General features: G+C 42.0%; 2 protein-coding genes across 6 annotated transcripts in view; both read left to right on the top strand.

Annotated features, from left to right (window-relative positions):
- Window positions 1-9,115, top strand: part of golga4 (golgin A4) — a 52,374-nt gene extending 43,259 nt beyond the window's left edge. For all 4 annotated transcript variants that reach the window (XM_024388231.2, XM_024388234.2, XM_024388233.2 and 1 more), the window contains 3 exons: window positions 5,478-5,575; window positions 7,038-7,124; window positions 7,665-9,115. In XM_024388231.2, the coding sequence (XP_024243999.1) occupies window positions 5,478-5,575; window positions 7,038-7,124; window positions 7,665-7,679 (200 nt within the window). In that variant the 3' untranslated portion in view covers window positions 7,680-9,115. The remainder of the gene's footprint in view (window positions 1-5,477; window positions 5,576-7,037; window positions 7,125-7,664) is intronic.
- A 941-nt stretch (window positions 9,116-10,056) lies between these two features.
- itga9 (integrin, alpha 9) overlaps window positions 10,057-14,847 on the top strand; it is a 160,029-nt gene continuing 155,238 nt past the window's right edge. For both annotated transcript variants that reach the window (XM_042306211.1, XM_042306212.1), the window contains exons 1-2: window positions 10,057-10,514; window positions 11,747-11,874. In XM_042306211.1, the coding sequence (XP_042162145.1) occupies window positions 10,327-10,514; window positions 11,747-11,874 (316 nt within the window). In that variant the 5' untranslated portion in view covers window positions 10,057-10,326. The remainder of the gene's footprint in view (window positions 10,515-11,746; window positions 11,875-14,847) is intronic.

Genomic DNA, 14,847 nt, shown 5'->3' with positions numbered 1-14,847 from the left:
CACACCACTTTGCAATGAGCTGGAGGCAGTAGGTTATGCATTTTGAAAACATACTTTGTTTGAAACCTGAATGTTTTAATACATATGAGGCATGTCTTACCTTGCTTCAAAGTAGCCTATTAGATCTCCTCTTTTTCTCCATTTCTAATGGATATTTTCATCACTGTCACATGAAACTGCGGTGCCCTTTTGACAACAGTGTTTTCCAGCTAATTGCATTATGGAATGAACATACCCACGTATCCTACTGCCTTGTGCGCTTATAATGTGAAGAAATACTAGTTGTATCATCATTTTAAGCCAAACATTCTGATATGTTGCATCAGACTCATTGCTTTTTAACTGTTTTTTTTGTGTAGCCTAGGCCTCGTTGTTGTATGCATTTGGGCTCTGTCTTCCCACAACTGTCCTAGAGTCTGTTTGCAATAGGCTGTTTCTTGACAAGCTGACCAATATAATAGGTCAACTTTTCTACTATGGGGGCTGGTAGGTTGACATAGGCTAGTGCTGTTCGATACTCATCTTGGCTGAGGAAAGTAAATGTGGCAGTTATTCTAACATGTTTGAAGTGCACATCAGAGTTTGGTAAGAAGGTACGCACATCGTTGCATCCTCGACTTGTATGTTCTGTTGATATGAATTACCATAACCTAAATGTGATTTCTGTCATTCTGAGCACCGTGGGTGGACACCCTAATCAGGTTATGCACCCAGTGTATGTGCGTCCTACAGATTTCTCAAATGTCCGGTAAATTTAAAATGTTGCCGGTGAAATGTCCAGCGCCACATTTTCCATATGGAAACCTTGGTATGAATTGATGTCATATGCCAATGGAAGGGCAGGAAATGCACCTGTCTTCCTTATTTAGGAGATAAATGTAAACATGTTCAAGCCAGTCTAAACTAAACGATGCCAGAGACTGGGCATGTTATTGATTGTAGTAATATGTGCTGCGTGTGAGCGATAGTTTGACTTGTAGGCCTAGGTCCACACATGTAATCCCAGCTGTGCTGCTGACTCTGTGGGAGAATAGTACCTCTAACATCACTGCTATTAATCTGTCAAGTCAATCTGCGAACACACACACACGGCACGCACCGTTGAACATGGATAAAAAATATGTGACATGGGACGCAGGGGTTTTGAGAGTGGGTGTGGAGGAGAGGAGAGGAGAGGGGAGGACAGGGTAGAGGAAGGCGGGACTGTCAAACTAAATTCTAGCCTCTTCATGGACCTTCCCTGCTGGCGTAATAAAGAGAATCGGCTGTCGGAAGGGAAAGTGGGATGAGGAGGTGGGGAACCAGGTGAAAATTAATCCCAGGACATAATGGCTTTTGCAGGCTGCAGTCTTGTTTCCCACGCAAAAACCCCTAACGCACAGCAGCACAGCACACAGCCTGGCTTCTCCCCGTGCCTCCTGGCCTGAAGTTTCACCACTCAATATCAAATGCTCTCTCCAACCTGAGACACCTGTGCTCCACTCTTTTTGGCCTCCGTGTTTGAACAACCCTCTTGGCCAGGTCACATCCTAACCTCTTCCCTTTATGCTTACCCCATTGCTTCATATTCCATAGCTTCTCTATTCTAGCTGCAGAGAAGCTTGCTGGTCCAGTGACTCACTCACACCACTGTTGACGGCCTTGGCATATATTAACACCATCTAAATATGGCTTCTGCTGTCTTGACCACTGTGAAACCCTGATAACACCGCTGAGCTGTACTCAGCCATAGTTGTTGGTAATGTGCTAAAAAGGAACAATGTGAAAACAATTTCCAAGCCATTATAGATAGTTTAGAAACCACCTTAGAATAATGGCTCCTGGTCAAGAGGTTAATGAGGAGTGGTTCCAGGTAGAGGGACTCGCTGCTATGTTGTGTAGGGTGGGTCCTCAGCCCCCTGTTTTAGTGTTACTCTTCTGTGGGTTCAGCTGGGGTACCCTGCCCAGTGCCTGGAGGTCAGAGGGCGCAAAGGATTTATTAGCCAGGCCGTTTCTCCACGCCTGATGATCAAAGGCTAGTTTGCGCTACCTCTTCTCTTCATCACTCCTTTCTCTTCCTACCTTTCCCTTTCCTAACCCTTTACCTTTCAACCTCAAGGCCATCTCTATCATGTTCAGATGCTGGCCCCAACATCTCTATGGAACATATTGTCCTTATAGAGGAAATTCTTTGCACAGCTCCAAGTTGTTTCACACAATGATTCACCCCCTAGGCATTTTTCCGATTTTGTTGTATTACAACCTGTTTTTATTTGGATTTCATGTAATGGACATACACAAAATAATCCAAATTTGTGAAGTGAAATGAAAAAAATAACTTCATAAATTGAAAAGTGGTGCATGCATATATTCACCCCTTTGCTATGAAGCCTCTAAATAAGATCTGGTGCAACCAATTACCTTGATGTCACATAATTAGTTCAATAAAGTCCACCTGTGTGCAATTTGTAACATGATCTCAGTGTATATATAAACCTGTTCTGAAAGGCCCCAGAGTCTGCAACACCACTAAGCAAGGGGCACCAACAAGCAAGCGGCACCATGAAGACCAAGGAGCTCTCCAAACAGGTCAGGGACAAAGTTGTGGAGAAGTACAGGTTATAAAAAACATATTTGAAACTTTGAACATTCCACGGAGCACCATTTATTAAAAAATGGAAATAATATGGCACCACAACAAACCTGGCAAAAGAGGGATGCTGACCAAAACTCACAGACCAGGCTAGGAGGGCATTAATCAGAGGCAACAAAGAGACCAAAGATAACCATGAAGGAGCTGCAAAGCTCCACAGCGGAGATTGGAGGATCTGTCCATAGGACCACTTTAAGCCATATACTCCACAGAGCAGGGCTTTATGGAGGAGTGGACAGAAAAAAGCCATTGCTTAAAGAAAAAAATAAGCAAACATGTTTGGTGTTCGCCAAAAGGCATGTGTGAGACTCCCCAAACATAGGGAAGAAGGTGCTCTGGTCAGATGAGACTAAAATTTTGATTTTTGGCCATCAAAGCAAATGCTATGTCTAGTGCAAACCCAGCACCTCTCATCACCCCAAGAATATCATCCCCAAGCATGGTGGTGGCAGCACCATGCTATGGGGCTGTTTTTCATCGGCAGGGACTGGGAAATTGGTCAGAATTGAAGGAATGATAGATGGCGCTAAATACAGGGATATTCTTGAGGGAAACCTGTTTCAGTCTTCCAGAGATTTGAGACTGGGATGGAGGTTCACATTCCAGCAGGACAATTACCCTAAGCATATTGCTAAAGCAACACTCGAGTTATTTAAGGGGAAACATTTAAATGTCTTGGAATGGCCTAGTCAAAGCCCAGACCTCAATCCAACTGAGAATCTGTGGTATGACTTCAAATTCGCGAATTTTGCCCAGTTGTGGTACGCTAAGCTCAAGTCCTTTTACGAGGGCCTCCCGTCTTTTGCATGAGTAAAAATAGGAACACACGCACCCCAGCAGCTTGAGGATTTATCAGCCTATTTGCATTTGAAGTTGGAGCACATCAACTGGTATTTCCATCAAAGAAAAAAAAACACTATTTTGCAATTTGGCCGGCAACAATTTTTATCTGCTCTTCATTTTTTTATCGACCAAAAGCCGGCATTTACCGCTAACGGAAACCCTGAACTGGACTGTTTGTAATGTTCTTGCGGTGTACTAGTGCTCATCTAGGCCATGTGCCATGCTTTCCAGTTTTGGTCGTTTTTGTATTTGGCACTTGGTTTGAACCCACGCCTGTGCACTGCTGTAAGGGTTTCCATGTTCTGTAACTAATTGAAACATTATTCACTCCCTTTTTGTTTAGGCATGCCTAAATTAGTTCAGGAGTAAAATTTGGCTTAACAAATCACATAAATTACATGGACACACTCTGTTTGAAATAATAGTGGTTGACATGATTTTGAATGATCGACCCTTCCTCTGTCCCACCATAAACACAACATCTGTCCCTCAGTGAAGTATTGAATTTCAAGCACAGATACAACTAAAAAGACCAGGGAACCTTTCGAAAGCCTCAAGGAAGGGCGGTGATTGGTAGATGGGTAACAATTCAGATAATTAACAACATTGTAGTGACTCCACAATAATGATCGAAATGACAGAGTGAAAAGAATACAAATATACAGAATAGAAATATTCCAAAACATGCATCCTGTATGCAACAAGGCACTACAGTAGAACTGCAACCAACAAGAAAACACGTAAAAGGAATAGACTTGTTGGCCTAAATGCAAAGCCTTGCAAAAGTTGGGGCAAATCCAACACAACACATTACTGAGTAACTGCCTCTTTATTTTCAAGCATGGTGGTGGCTGCATCATTGTATGGGAATGCTTGACATCGGCAAAGACTGGGGAGTTTGTCAGGATACAAAGAAATGGAATTGAGCTAAGCACAGGCAAAATCCTAGAGGAAAACCTGCTTTACACCAGACACTGGGAGAGGAATTCACCTTTCAGCAGGACAATAATCTACAACAAATCTAAGGCCAAATCTAGCTACACTGGAGTTGCTTACTAAGAAGACTGTGAATGTTCCTGAGTGGCCAAGTTACCATTGTTGGCTTAAATCTGCTTGAAAATGCCTGTCTAGCCATGATCCCCAACACCTTGACTGAGCTTGAAGAATTAATGTGGATGTTAGCATGATTACGGATAATCCTGAACGAATCGTGAATAATGATAATGAGTTTGAAAGTTAGATGCACAAATATCATACCCCCCACACACACACACACACACACACACAAAAAAATTATAACCTCCCCTGTTATTATAATGGTGAAAGGTTAGCATGTCTTGGGGGTATGATATTTGTGCGTCTAACTTTCTCACTCATCATTCACGACTCATTCAGGATTATCCATAATCATGGTAGCATCCACATTAATGTAGAAGTGTTAGAAACATTCTATTCTTATTTACAATAAAATTGACTCCAATGACACACTACATTATTTACCATTAATTTCTATTGTGCACAAATGATCTGAAACACAACCAAAACAAACAACAATTGCATCCAACCAGTTTGTAGAGTCACCAGATTGATGTAGTCATTGCGTGCTATGAATAGGGGTCCAAATACTTTTAATGTAAATACTGTATACAATGTAAGTGAACTTGTCCCCTAAAATGGAGGGACTATGTACCAAAAGTGCTGTAACTTCTAAACGATTCACCCGATATGGATAAAAATACTCTCAAATGAAATCTGACAGTCTCCACTTTAACCTCACAGTCATTGTATCATTACAAATCCAAAGTTCAAATCCAAAGTGGAGTACAGAGCCAAAACGACAACAAATGTGTCCCAATACTTTTGGAGCTCACTGTATGTCCTAGTTAATAGCTTGGTGACTGAATTCACTGATGATCAAGATTGTACAACTTTGTCCATACATTTTAAAGATTTAGTGACTTTAATTTTGTGATGAATTAATTTAACCCTTTGTGTGTTCTAGATCCTGGCCATTATCGTGCTGAGTCCTTCTCGGAACCCACAGAGTTTGAGTACCTGAGGAAGGTGCTGTTTGAGTACATGATGGGGCGGGAAACTAAGGTATTTTATCAATAATCCATTTGCATCTTTAGCATTAAAGTAACATTTTCCGATGAGGGAAGATTGACAGTGCACATAATCCTGCATCATTCAAGTTTCTTGAAATATAACCATCGGTATCACACTTCCCTTTTATTCAGCCCAGGATAGATTGCCATTTGTTTAGTTGCTTTCCCTCAATGAAAATGTGAGAGGAGGTCGAAAATATGGAAGGAGGAGAGACCGTAGAGAGAGAGCCAATAAACTTCTCCATTCCCACACAGCCATCACCCAGTTAGACTCGTGCAAAAGTAATTTTGTGTTTGTGTCCGTTTAGCATAGGTGCTAATTAATGATGCTGTATGGGAATTAACAGTGGTAGTTGACACGGTCCTAAAAACAGCGGGGTATCGCACGCACACACATAAAGTTAGCAGGGTTCCCCCCTAGGTCCTCAGTAAACAGTTAAACTTGATGATGTCATAGCCATATCATTATGGCCTCCCTGGGAGTGGAAGGATGTCCCCCCCACAGACATACTATTCACATGACTCACACTGACATTTTAAAGACTTACTGGACTTCTTTAGCTCCTCTACAACAAGAAGAGGTCTTTGGTTGGTTGTTCCCCTGGTTTCCTCAAACAGTAGCACTTTTTCTGATTAGGGACAGAATTTTATAAGCTAGATAACACATGCTGCTAACGCTGGCAGATAGATTTTGAGTTTTTTTGAGCAGGCTGATTTGATTGGGTTGGTGGTGTTGAGGGCAGGTGGCCACAGAGCCTTATGGACTGCAGTGTGTGATCTTATGTGGTGAATGGCTGGAAATGGGTTCACTTAACCTCAATTGTTTATCTGATGGAAGATGGTAGTGATGAGGGCAGGGTGTCACAGAGTAGAGACTGCATGTTGGATTACTATGGGGTGAAGTGGGTGACTGAGCTGGGTGATTGGCTGGACAGGGGATCACTAAGCCTCCATGATGGATCTGAGCTGGGTGATTGGCTGGACAGGGGATCACTAAGCCTCCATGATGGATCTGAGCTGGGTGATTGGCTGGACAGGGGATCACTAAGCCTCCATGATGGATCTGAGCTTGGTATATGGCTGGACAGAGGTTGACTGATCATCCATGTTGGGTCTGGGCTGGGTGAATGTCTGTACAGATGGGCAGTTTTAGTACTAGGTTTACTGCAATGATCCCAACCCGGCGGCCAAGAATTGAGAGACTGAAAAACATTGAACCATGTGGCTGCATACCCATGCCATTGAGAGCATTGACTCTAACAACTCAGTTGTGAACTGTCATCAGTTTCCCAACACATATCACAAACATCCCCAGCCACCAAGTTAAAGTTCATGTTTAAGGAATTTTCAATGAAAAGAAATAGGTAGGGAAAAAAACGTTTTTATTTGAATGTATGCTACTTTTCTTTTTAGATGGTTAAGTAATTTCTGTGTTTTTCTCTTCCCTCCCACAGACGATGGCTAAAGTCATAACCTCCATGCTCAAGTTCCCACAAGACCAAGCTCAGCAGGTTCTGGAGAAAGAGGATACAAAAGCAATTGTAAGCATCTGTTCTTCCTTGTCGTAAAGCCACTAATGATGAGCCATATGCAACCACACAGATGCGCACACACACACACACCCAGTCCGTGCTATGTCAGCAATCGCTTACAGACGTTGCCTTGGCCTATAGGTATAGTATGTTGATAATATCCTACTCATCCAGATATATTGCATCTTAAACAACTAGACCCATGTAGATCACTTACCCGTGACTACAGTATCGGTTACAGCAATGGAAACACATGGCGGGATGTGAAGGGGGAAGACATGTCTAGCCTCTTGTCTGTTACAGTATTAAGGCATATTGGTAAGCACAGAGTACAAGCATACAGAATTTGGCTTTAGTATCAAATCACATTTATTTGTCAGATGATCCAAATACAACTGGTGTAGACCTTACTGTGAAATGCTTAGTCATAAGTGTGATTTAGGTCAGATCAGAGTAGATGGTATTTGTGCTTCTATTCTCTTCTTACCAGTCAAAGTAGTACTGTGCAGTTAAAGTAATCATGTATCTCTCTTCTCCCTATTGTTTCAGCCTTGGCTACGATGAGGGTCAGGTATTAGAATGATGCTGGTACTTTAAGGATGGAGGGTGGACTAAACTGCTGCTGAAGGACTAGAATGAAGACTACTGTACCTCTGTGGACTAGCTCTAGCCCTTCTACTGTCCTGTCTGACTTCTTTTGCTTCTGACTGTGTGTGTTTGTGCGCTGTGTAGATATGTGTATGAGCTGCATAGCTAATCTTATGAGGGAACTATAAAATATGCCAACTAAAGATAGTATCTAATTCTTCCAGTCTACTTTCACACGATGAAATTAGGGTTTTTAATTTATGAATTATACAATATTTGTTTGTTTTTTAGTCCAAAATTAATTATCTTTCTTACTTAGATTTTCTTTGGATGGATGGCTTGTGCAATAAGTTTGTTTTGGTCATTGGGTTGGTTGATTGTTTTTGAGTTGATTCTTTGGTTGTGTTTTCTGATAAATGAACTGTCCAGTTTTTCCAGATTTCTATTAAATATGACCTATAATTAATGACAATATGAGTGAAATACTTTTCCTTTGAGAACGTACTATTTAAATGCCAGAAACTAGATTCCCTACACACTAGTCTTGACGAGAAGAAGAAAAAACTGTCAGGAGGTTCTCTTCTGCACTGCTCAGCCAATCCATTAAATGTGGAGGAGGAGTTAAGATGGAGTTGCAACACAGGCTCTTTCCATTTCCCCTGAAAACCAGAACATCCGGTTGTTGGGGACTACCCAACAACAGAATAGTGTGGGCGTATACCGGTCATTAAAAATATGAACGTGACTAGACCGCTGATTGGCCAGCTCAGCCAATGAGGCAGGATGACATCGTTCTCTATGAGGAAATGGCAAGCATTTTTAAATGTCTGTTTGAGATACAAGTTTGAGGTGGGGTTTTTGAAGTGTTATTTCTTCAATTTATGCTTTGCCCACATATGAGTATAAGACTAGTCAACAACATTATTTGGGTATGAGTTAACAGAATATGAACTTTTAGGAGATTTTAACTGGACAGTTACTTTAAATGATGTTTTTCAGTTGATCCATGGTTGTTTTTGAGTCGATCTTTGGTTGTTTATCAGTTGATTTTTTGGTTGTTTCTGCTCTACGTATCAATTCCCCCTTGTGACTGTGTGATGGATCATAGAAATAAAATATCTACGTTCTATTTCTATCGGTTCTTAATATGAATCTGCATTGTATTTCTATGGATGAGATAACCCTTTAACTGTACCTTCCATTACACTCTACCACTTAGACACACTGGCTTCTAGGACCGTGTTTGTTTGTTTCCCACAGCTTTTCTACTTTATATTTTGTGGAGACTGACCAAAAAAATAACTCGAAACATATTGTAAAGAAAAAAGTGAATCTGTACTATTGGGAACAATGTGACTGTTGGCTATATTAATACATTTTGAGACAAGCTAATACAATTTTATTTACACTGATTTTCTGTCTTCCTCTGTGCTCATTTTTCACTTTGCTGAAATGTGGATCTTTTTCAATATTGTATATACAGTATGTACATGTTAGCCTATTCTGACCTTTATATTCTTGTATGACCAGATATATTTCAGAAAAAGATACTGTATTTCACTAAGATATTTTCTTAATTTCCTGAATAACCTTTTGAAGAGTCCGGTGGTAAGGTACGCTTATTTGAATTTTCAGTAAGAGATGTCAGTCAGAGGTATTTTGTTGAGGTATTTCAGTCCTTTTTTTTCACAATTTCTGTTGCACAATCTGTATCATAAGATAAGATGACAAATAAGAAGTGATCACCTGCTTGTGTTCTAACTGTAGAGAGTGATCAGAATAACAACCACTCTAACCAAAACAGGACATGTCACAGTTCTATTAACCTGTAAGTATAGAAGTGTTCTGCAAGCTGATAGAGAACATCTCTTTCATACTGTTGAATAACAAATGTTTCACTTTAGGAAATAAATAACATCTGTATTAGAAACTTCCAGGATTTAAAGTTGCCTTTATACAGTACTACTCGGATTACTTTGGCTTGCCAGATGGCAGGAATCTTTTGTAACATACATTTAATTGAATTTATGGAACCAGGTCCTTCTTAAAGTGAACCAAAAATTACAGTCCACTTAGTATTTTATTTCTGATATTTTAATTTGCTGGCAAGCCACTTATTTTGTTAAGCAAGGAAGTGTTTCCAAAATATATGAACAAGTGATGAAGACTGCATGATCCACAAACATCAGCCAATATACAAATGGATTGGTCTACAACAGGTAGTTTGTCTTTTGCCCTTGGTTTGTTCACATACCGAACGGCAGGGGGCAGCATCGTTCATAAACGTAAGCGCGAAGCGGTTTTGATGAAATCTGATGCTCGGGCCCCGAACCCATTTGCGTTTCACCATGACCGCACTTATCATCGCCGCGAGCAACTACGAGCTGCAGACTCCAGTTCCTCAGATTCACAGTATGGAGAGCAGCTGATCAGACCGTTACTTTTCACCGGACAATTATTTTTATTCTCGAGCACCTACCCCTGTCATTTTTCCATGTTCGAAGTGCTAGACTTCAGAAACTAGTTGAACTGTTAGTTTTTGTAACTTTTTTCTGTAGTAGCACTGAAACCTTGACGAGCTTTGTTTTTAGATACTTTTTCCATAGTGTTGTTCCTCTCAAGGATGCGCAAAAAGATGGCCCATTTTCTGAATCAGAAGAGGAGCCTTTTGAATGTGCTCTACGTGTATTTGTCTGTTTCTGTAGTTCACTCCTACAACATTGACTTAGAACATCCTATTGTGTTCCGTGGACCTGACTCGAGTTTCTTTGGATATTCTGTTCTGGAGCACTATCATGACAATACGCGCTGGTAAGTCTCATAGGCTACCTGTTTACTCATGGTAGCCTATAACGCCTAGTATCTATCTTATAGTGAATGTTATTGCAATGGGGACTGTTCATGCACTTATGTATCCGCCCTCGGACATTAATGGCACAGTATGGTTGTTACGCAATTCTTATGGATTGTATTTGGGCCATTCAGATTTGTGCGCCCTACGTAGCCTACATGCAGTTGTTGAAAGAATAGCCTGCATGCAGTTGTTTAAAAATAATAGCCTAATGATGTGAGCAATAGCCTCTAAAATCACTAACTAAATAATATTTTCTAAAAAAAAATACACGTACTCAATTGACAGTGTGTGGGTGAAGTTTACTCACTACTTCACTGCTTAAACTCATTTATCTTGTTTCGAAAAACAGTCCATTTGTATGATGGTGACATATAATCTTATCATTATTATGTCAACAGTTTGATTGATGTGCATTATTTAAGAATGTGCATGTCATTAGGTTTCTTTTAGACTTTTTTTCTGTAGCAGCCTAGCTGGCCTGTCCCAGATTCCAGCATGTAGCCAAAGCTTATGGGATCATGTCCCCATAGCTGTCAACTCCCACCATTGTCTTCATTGTCATGAGTCCATGAATCAGGGTGCTGATGCCATGACTGACCCATATACCCAGGGGTGGAATTGTAATAAAAGTCACTCGGGAACTCATGTTACATTTTAGAGTTCACCTTTGGAAAGCAGATTTTCACATCAAAATATTTTCACTTTGAGAACCCCAGTTCCACATATTCTCCCCCAGTTCCACCCCTGAATATAGGCTACCATACTTGTCTTGAACATGGGGGGAATTACTCTGTTGTAGAGTGGGCCTTATGAAGATCATTATGTGACTTTACTGTGACAGCCCACTGGGCACAGACATCAATTCAACGTCTATTCCATGTTGGTTTAACGTCATTTAATTTAAATGACTTGGAAACAACATTGATTCAACCAGTGTGTGCCCAGTGGGAGGATGTGTGTTATTGACACTGTATCCTTCATGCTTGGTGACAACCACCCTTTGACTCTTCATGCAAGGTGTTCTTTTTCTCCCATTGTTTCTGCATGCAAGGTGCAGATAGGGCCCCCCAAGGCCAACTCTTCCTACTACAGCAGTCCTCCTTCTTGAAGTTGTTCTTGTTCTTGACTGCTGTGACAGGATCTGTTGTGTTTGCACAGTTTACAAACTATGTTTTGTTTCTGTCTACAGGGTGCTGGTAGGGGCCCCCAAGGCCAACTCTTCCCACAGCAGCTCTGTTCACACTCCTGGAGCCGTGTTCAAGTGCCGTGTCCACAGCAACCCAGAGAGACGCTGCACTGAGATGGACCTAGGCAGAGGTAAGTACTGAACCACAGACCATGCAGTCACCAGGGACCACAAGTAGAGCCATCTGGATAACCACAAACTATACTGACCCTTAGGACCAGCCGTGCATACAGTACAAGAAACAACCACATAGATATATCCGAGGCGCCTCATTTATCAATCATGTGTAGACACAAATCCGCGTAAACCATGCGTGGGAGCATTTCCACACAAAGTGTAAGATTTACGCACAGCCATATGTGTGTGGGGGGCGCAACTCAATATGAGGAAGATGTTCTTAATGTTTTAAACACCCAGTGTATATTAGCCACGGACTTCAATGGGATGATTTTGACTATATTTCATTAATTAGGGGTGTTTCAAAATGCAAATAGCCAAGGTAGTGCACAAGCACTAAGGCTGAGAACAATTGGTATTTATCAATGGTTATCTCCTACCGGTGTGTGTATGACGCTTGTAGGATTGTTTGATAAATCACACATTTTCTATGCGTATGAACATTCTAAATTCTGTTCGTAGGTAGTATATTAGAATAGTTTTCTATGCAATATTGACAAACGAGGCCTCTGCTTCACAACCTTCTACAGAGAACTACTTACCATGCATAGACAGGACAACTGACCATTGACAGGACAACTGACCATTGACAGGACAACTAACCATTGACAGGACAACAGACCATTGACAGGACAACTAACCATTGACAGGACAACAGACCATTGACAGGACAACTAACCATTGACAGGACAACAGACCATAGACAGACAGGGCAACTGACCACAGATAGACAGGACAACAGACCATAGACAGACAGACAGGACAACAGACCATGGACAGACAGGACAACTGACCATGGACAGACAGACAACTAACCATAGACAGACAGGGCAACTGACCACAGATAGACAGGACAACAGACCATTGACAGGACAGGACAACAGACAATGGACAGACAGACAGGACAACAGACCATGGACAGACAGGACAACAGACCATGGACCAGGACAACAGACCAGGACAACTAACCCATGGACAGACAGGACAACTGACCATAGACAGGACAACTAACCATTGACAGGACAACTGACCATTGACAGGACAACTGACCATTGACAGGACAACTAACCATTGACAGGACAACTAACCATTGACAGGACAACAGACCATAGACAGACAGGGCAACTGACCACAGATGACAGGACAACAGACCATAGACAGACAGACAGGACAACAGACAATGGACAGACAGACAGGACAACAGACCATGGACAGACAGGACAACTGACCATGGACAGACAGGACAACTAACCATAGACAGACAGGGCAACTGACCACAGATAGACAGGACAACAGACCATAGACAGACAGACAGGACAACAGACAATGGACAGACAGACAGGACAACAGACCATGGACAGACAGGACAACTGACCATGGACAGACAGGACAACTAACCATAGACAGACAGGGCAACTGACCACAGATAGACAGGACAACAGACCATAGACAGACAGACAGGACAACAGACCATAGACAGACAGACAGGACAACAGACAATGGACAGACAGACAGGACAACAGACCATGGACAGACAGGACAACAGACCATGGACAGACAGGACAACAGACCATGGACAGACAGGACAACAGACCATGGACAGACAGGACAACTGACCATTGACAGGACAACTAACCATTGACAGGACAACTGACCATAGACAGACAGGGCAACTGACCACAGATAGACAGGACAACAGACCATAGACAGACAGACAGGACAACAGACAATGGACAGACAGACAGGACAACAGACCATGGACAGACAGGACAACAGACCATGGACAGACAGGACAACAGACCATGGACAGACAGGACAACAGACCATGGACAGACAGGACAACAGACCATGGACAGACAGACAGGACAACAGACAATGGACAGACAGACAGGACAACTGACCATAGACAGGACAACTGACCATTGACAGGACAACTGACCATTGACAGGACAACTAACCATTGACAGGACAACTAACCATTGACAGGACAACAGACCATAGACAGACAGGGCAACTGACCACAGATAGACAGGACAACAGACCATAGACAGACAGACAGGACAACAGACAATGGACAGACAGACAGGACAACAGACCATGGACAGACAGGACAACTGACCATGGACAGACAGGACAACTAACCATAGACAGACAGGGCAACTGACCACAGATAGACAGGACAACAGACCATAGACAGACAGACAGGACAACAGACAATGGACAGACAGACAGGACAACAGACCATGGACAGACAGGACAACTGACCATGGACAGACAGGACAACTAACCATAGACAGACAGGGCAACTGACCACAGATAGACAGGACAACAGACCATAGACAGACAGACAGGACAACAGACAATGGACAGACAGACAGGACAACAGACCATGGACAGACAGGACAACAGACCATGGACAGACAGGACAACAGACCATGGACAGACAGGACAACAGACCATGGACAGACAGGACAACAGACCATGGACAGACAGGACAACAGACCATGGACAGACAGACATGACAGCAGACCATGGACAGACAAACAGGACAACAGACAACACTAACCACAAAGTATGTTACATAGGCAGCTACAGTGTTTAACACTAATCAACTGTTCCTTTTACTTATAAATAATAAAGACATACAGAAAGAGAGAAAAATCTCGGGTTGCTAGAAGTCCAGAAATATTTTGATAGGTATGATTAATGTTTTAGCTAATATTTTCCAAGTGGTTGTGCCAGAAAGTTTACTGCAATTGCTATTCTTATGGTCAAGAGAGAGAGAAGGTTTATGTGGGTTTAATAGAAATCCTCACTTACTCCTCCATGTCACCAACAAGATGTACATTATTAAACGAAGCGTCAGGCCAGACATGGGGTCCTGTTGCAGTGTTCACTCTCTCCCTCTGTCTCTGGTCTCTGTCTCA

The sequence above is a fragment of the Oncorhynchus tshawytscha genome, linkage group LG25 (genome assembly GCF_018296145.1).
Source record: "Oncorhynchus tshawytscha isolate Ot180627B linkage group LG25, Otsh_v2.0, whole genome shotgun sequence".
NCBI lineage: Eukaryota > Metazoa > Chordata > Actinopteri > Salmoniformes > Salmonidae > Oncorhynchus > Oncorhynchus tshawytscha.
Note: the sequence above shows the minus strand (reverse complement) of the source record. Positions and strands in the feature narration are given on the sequence as shown.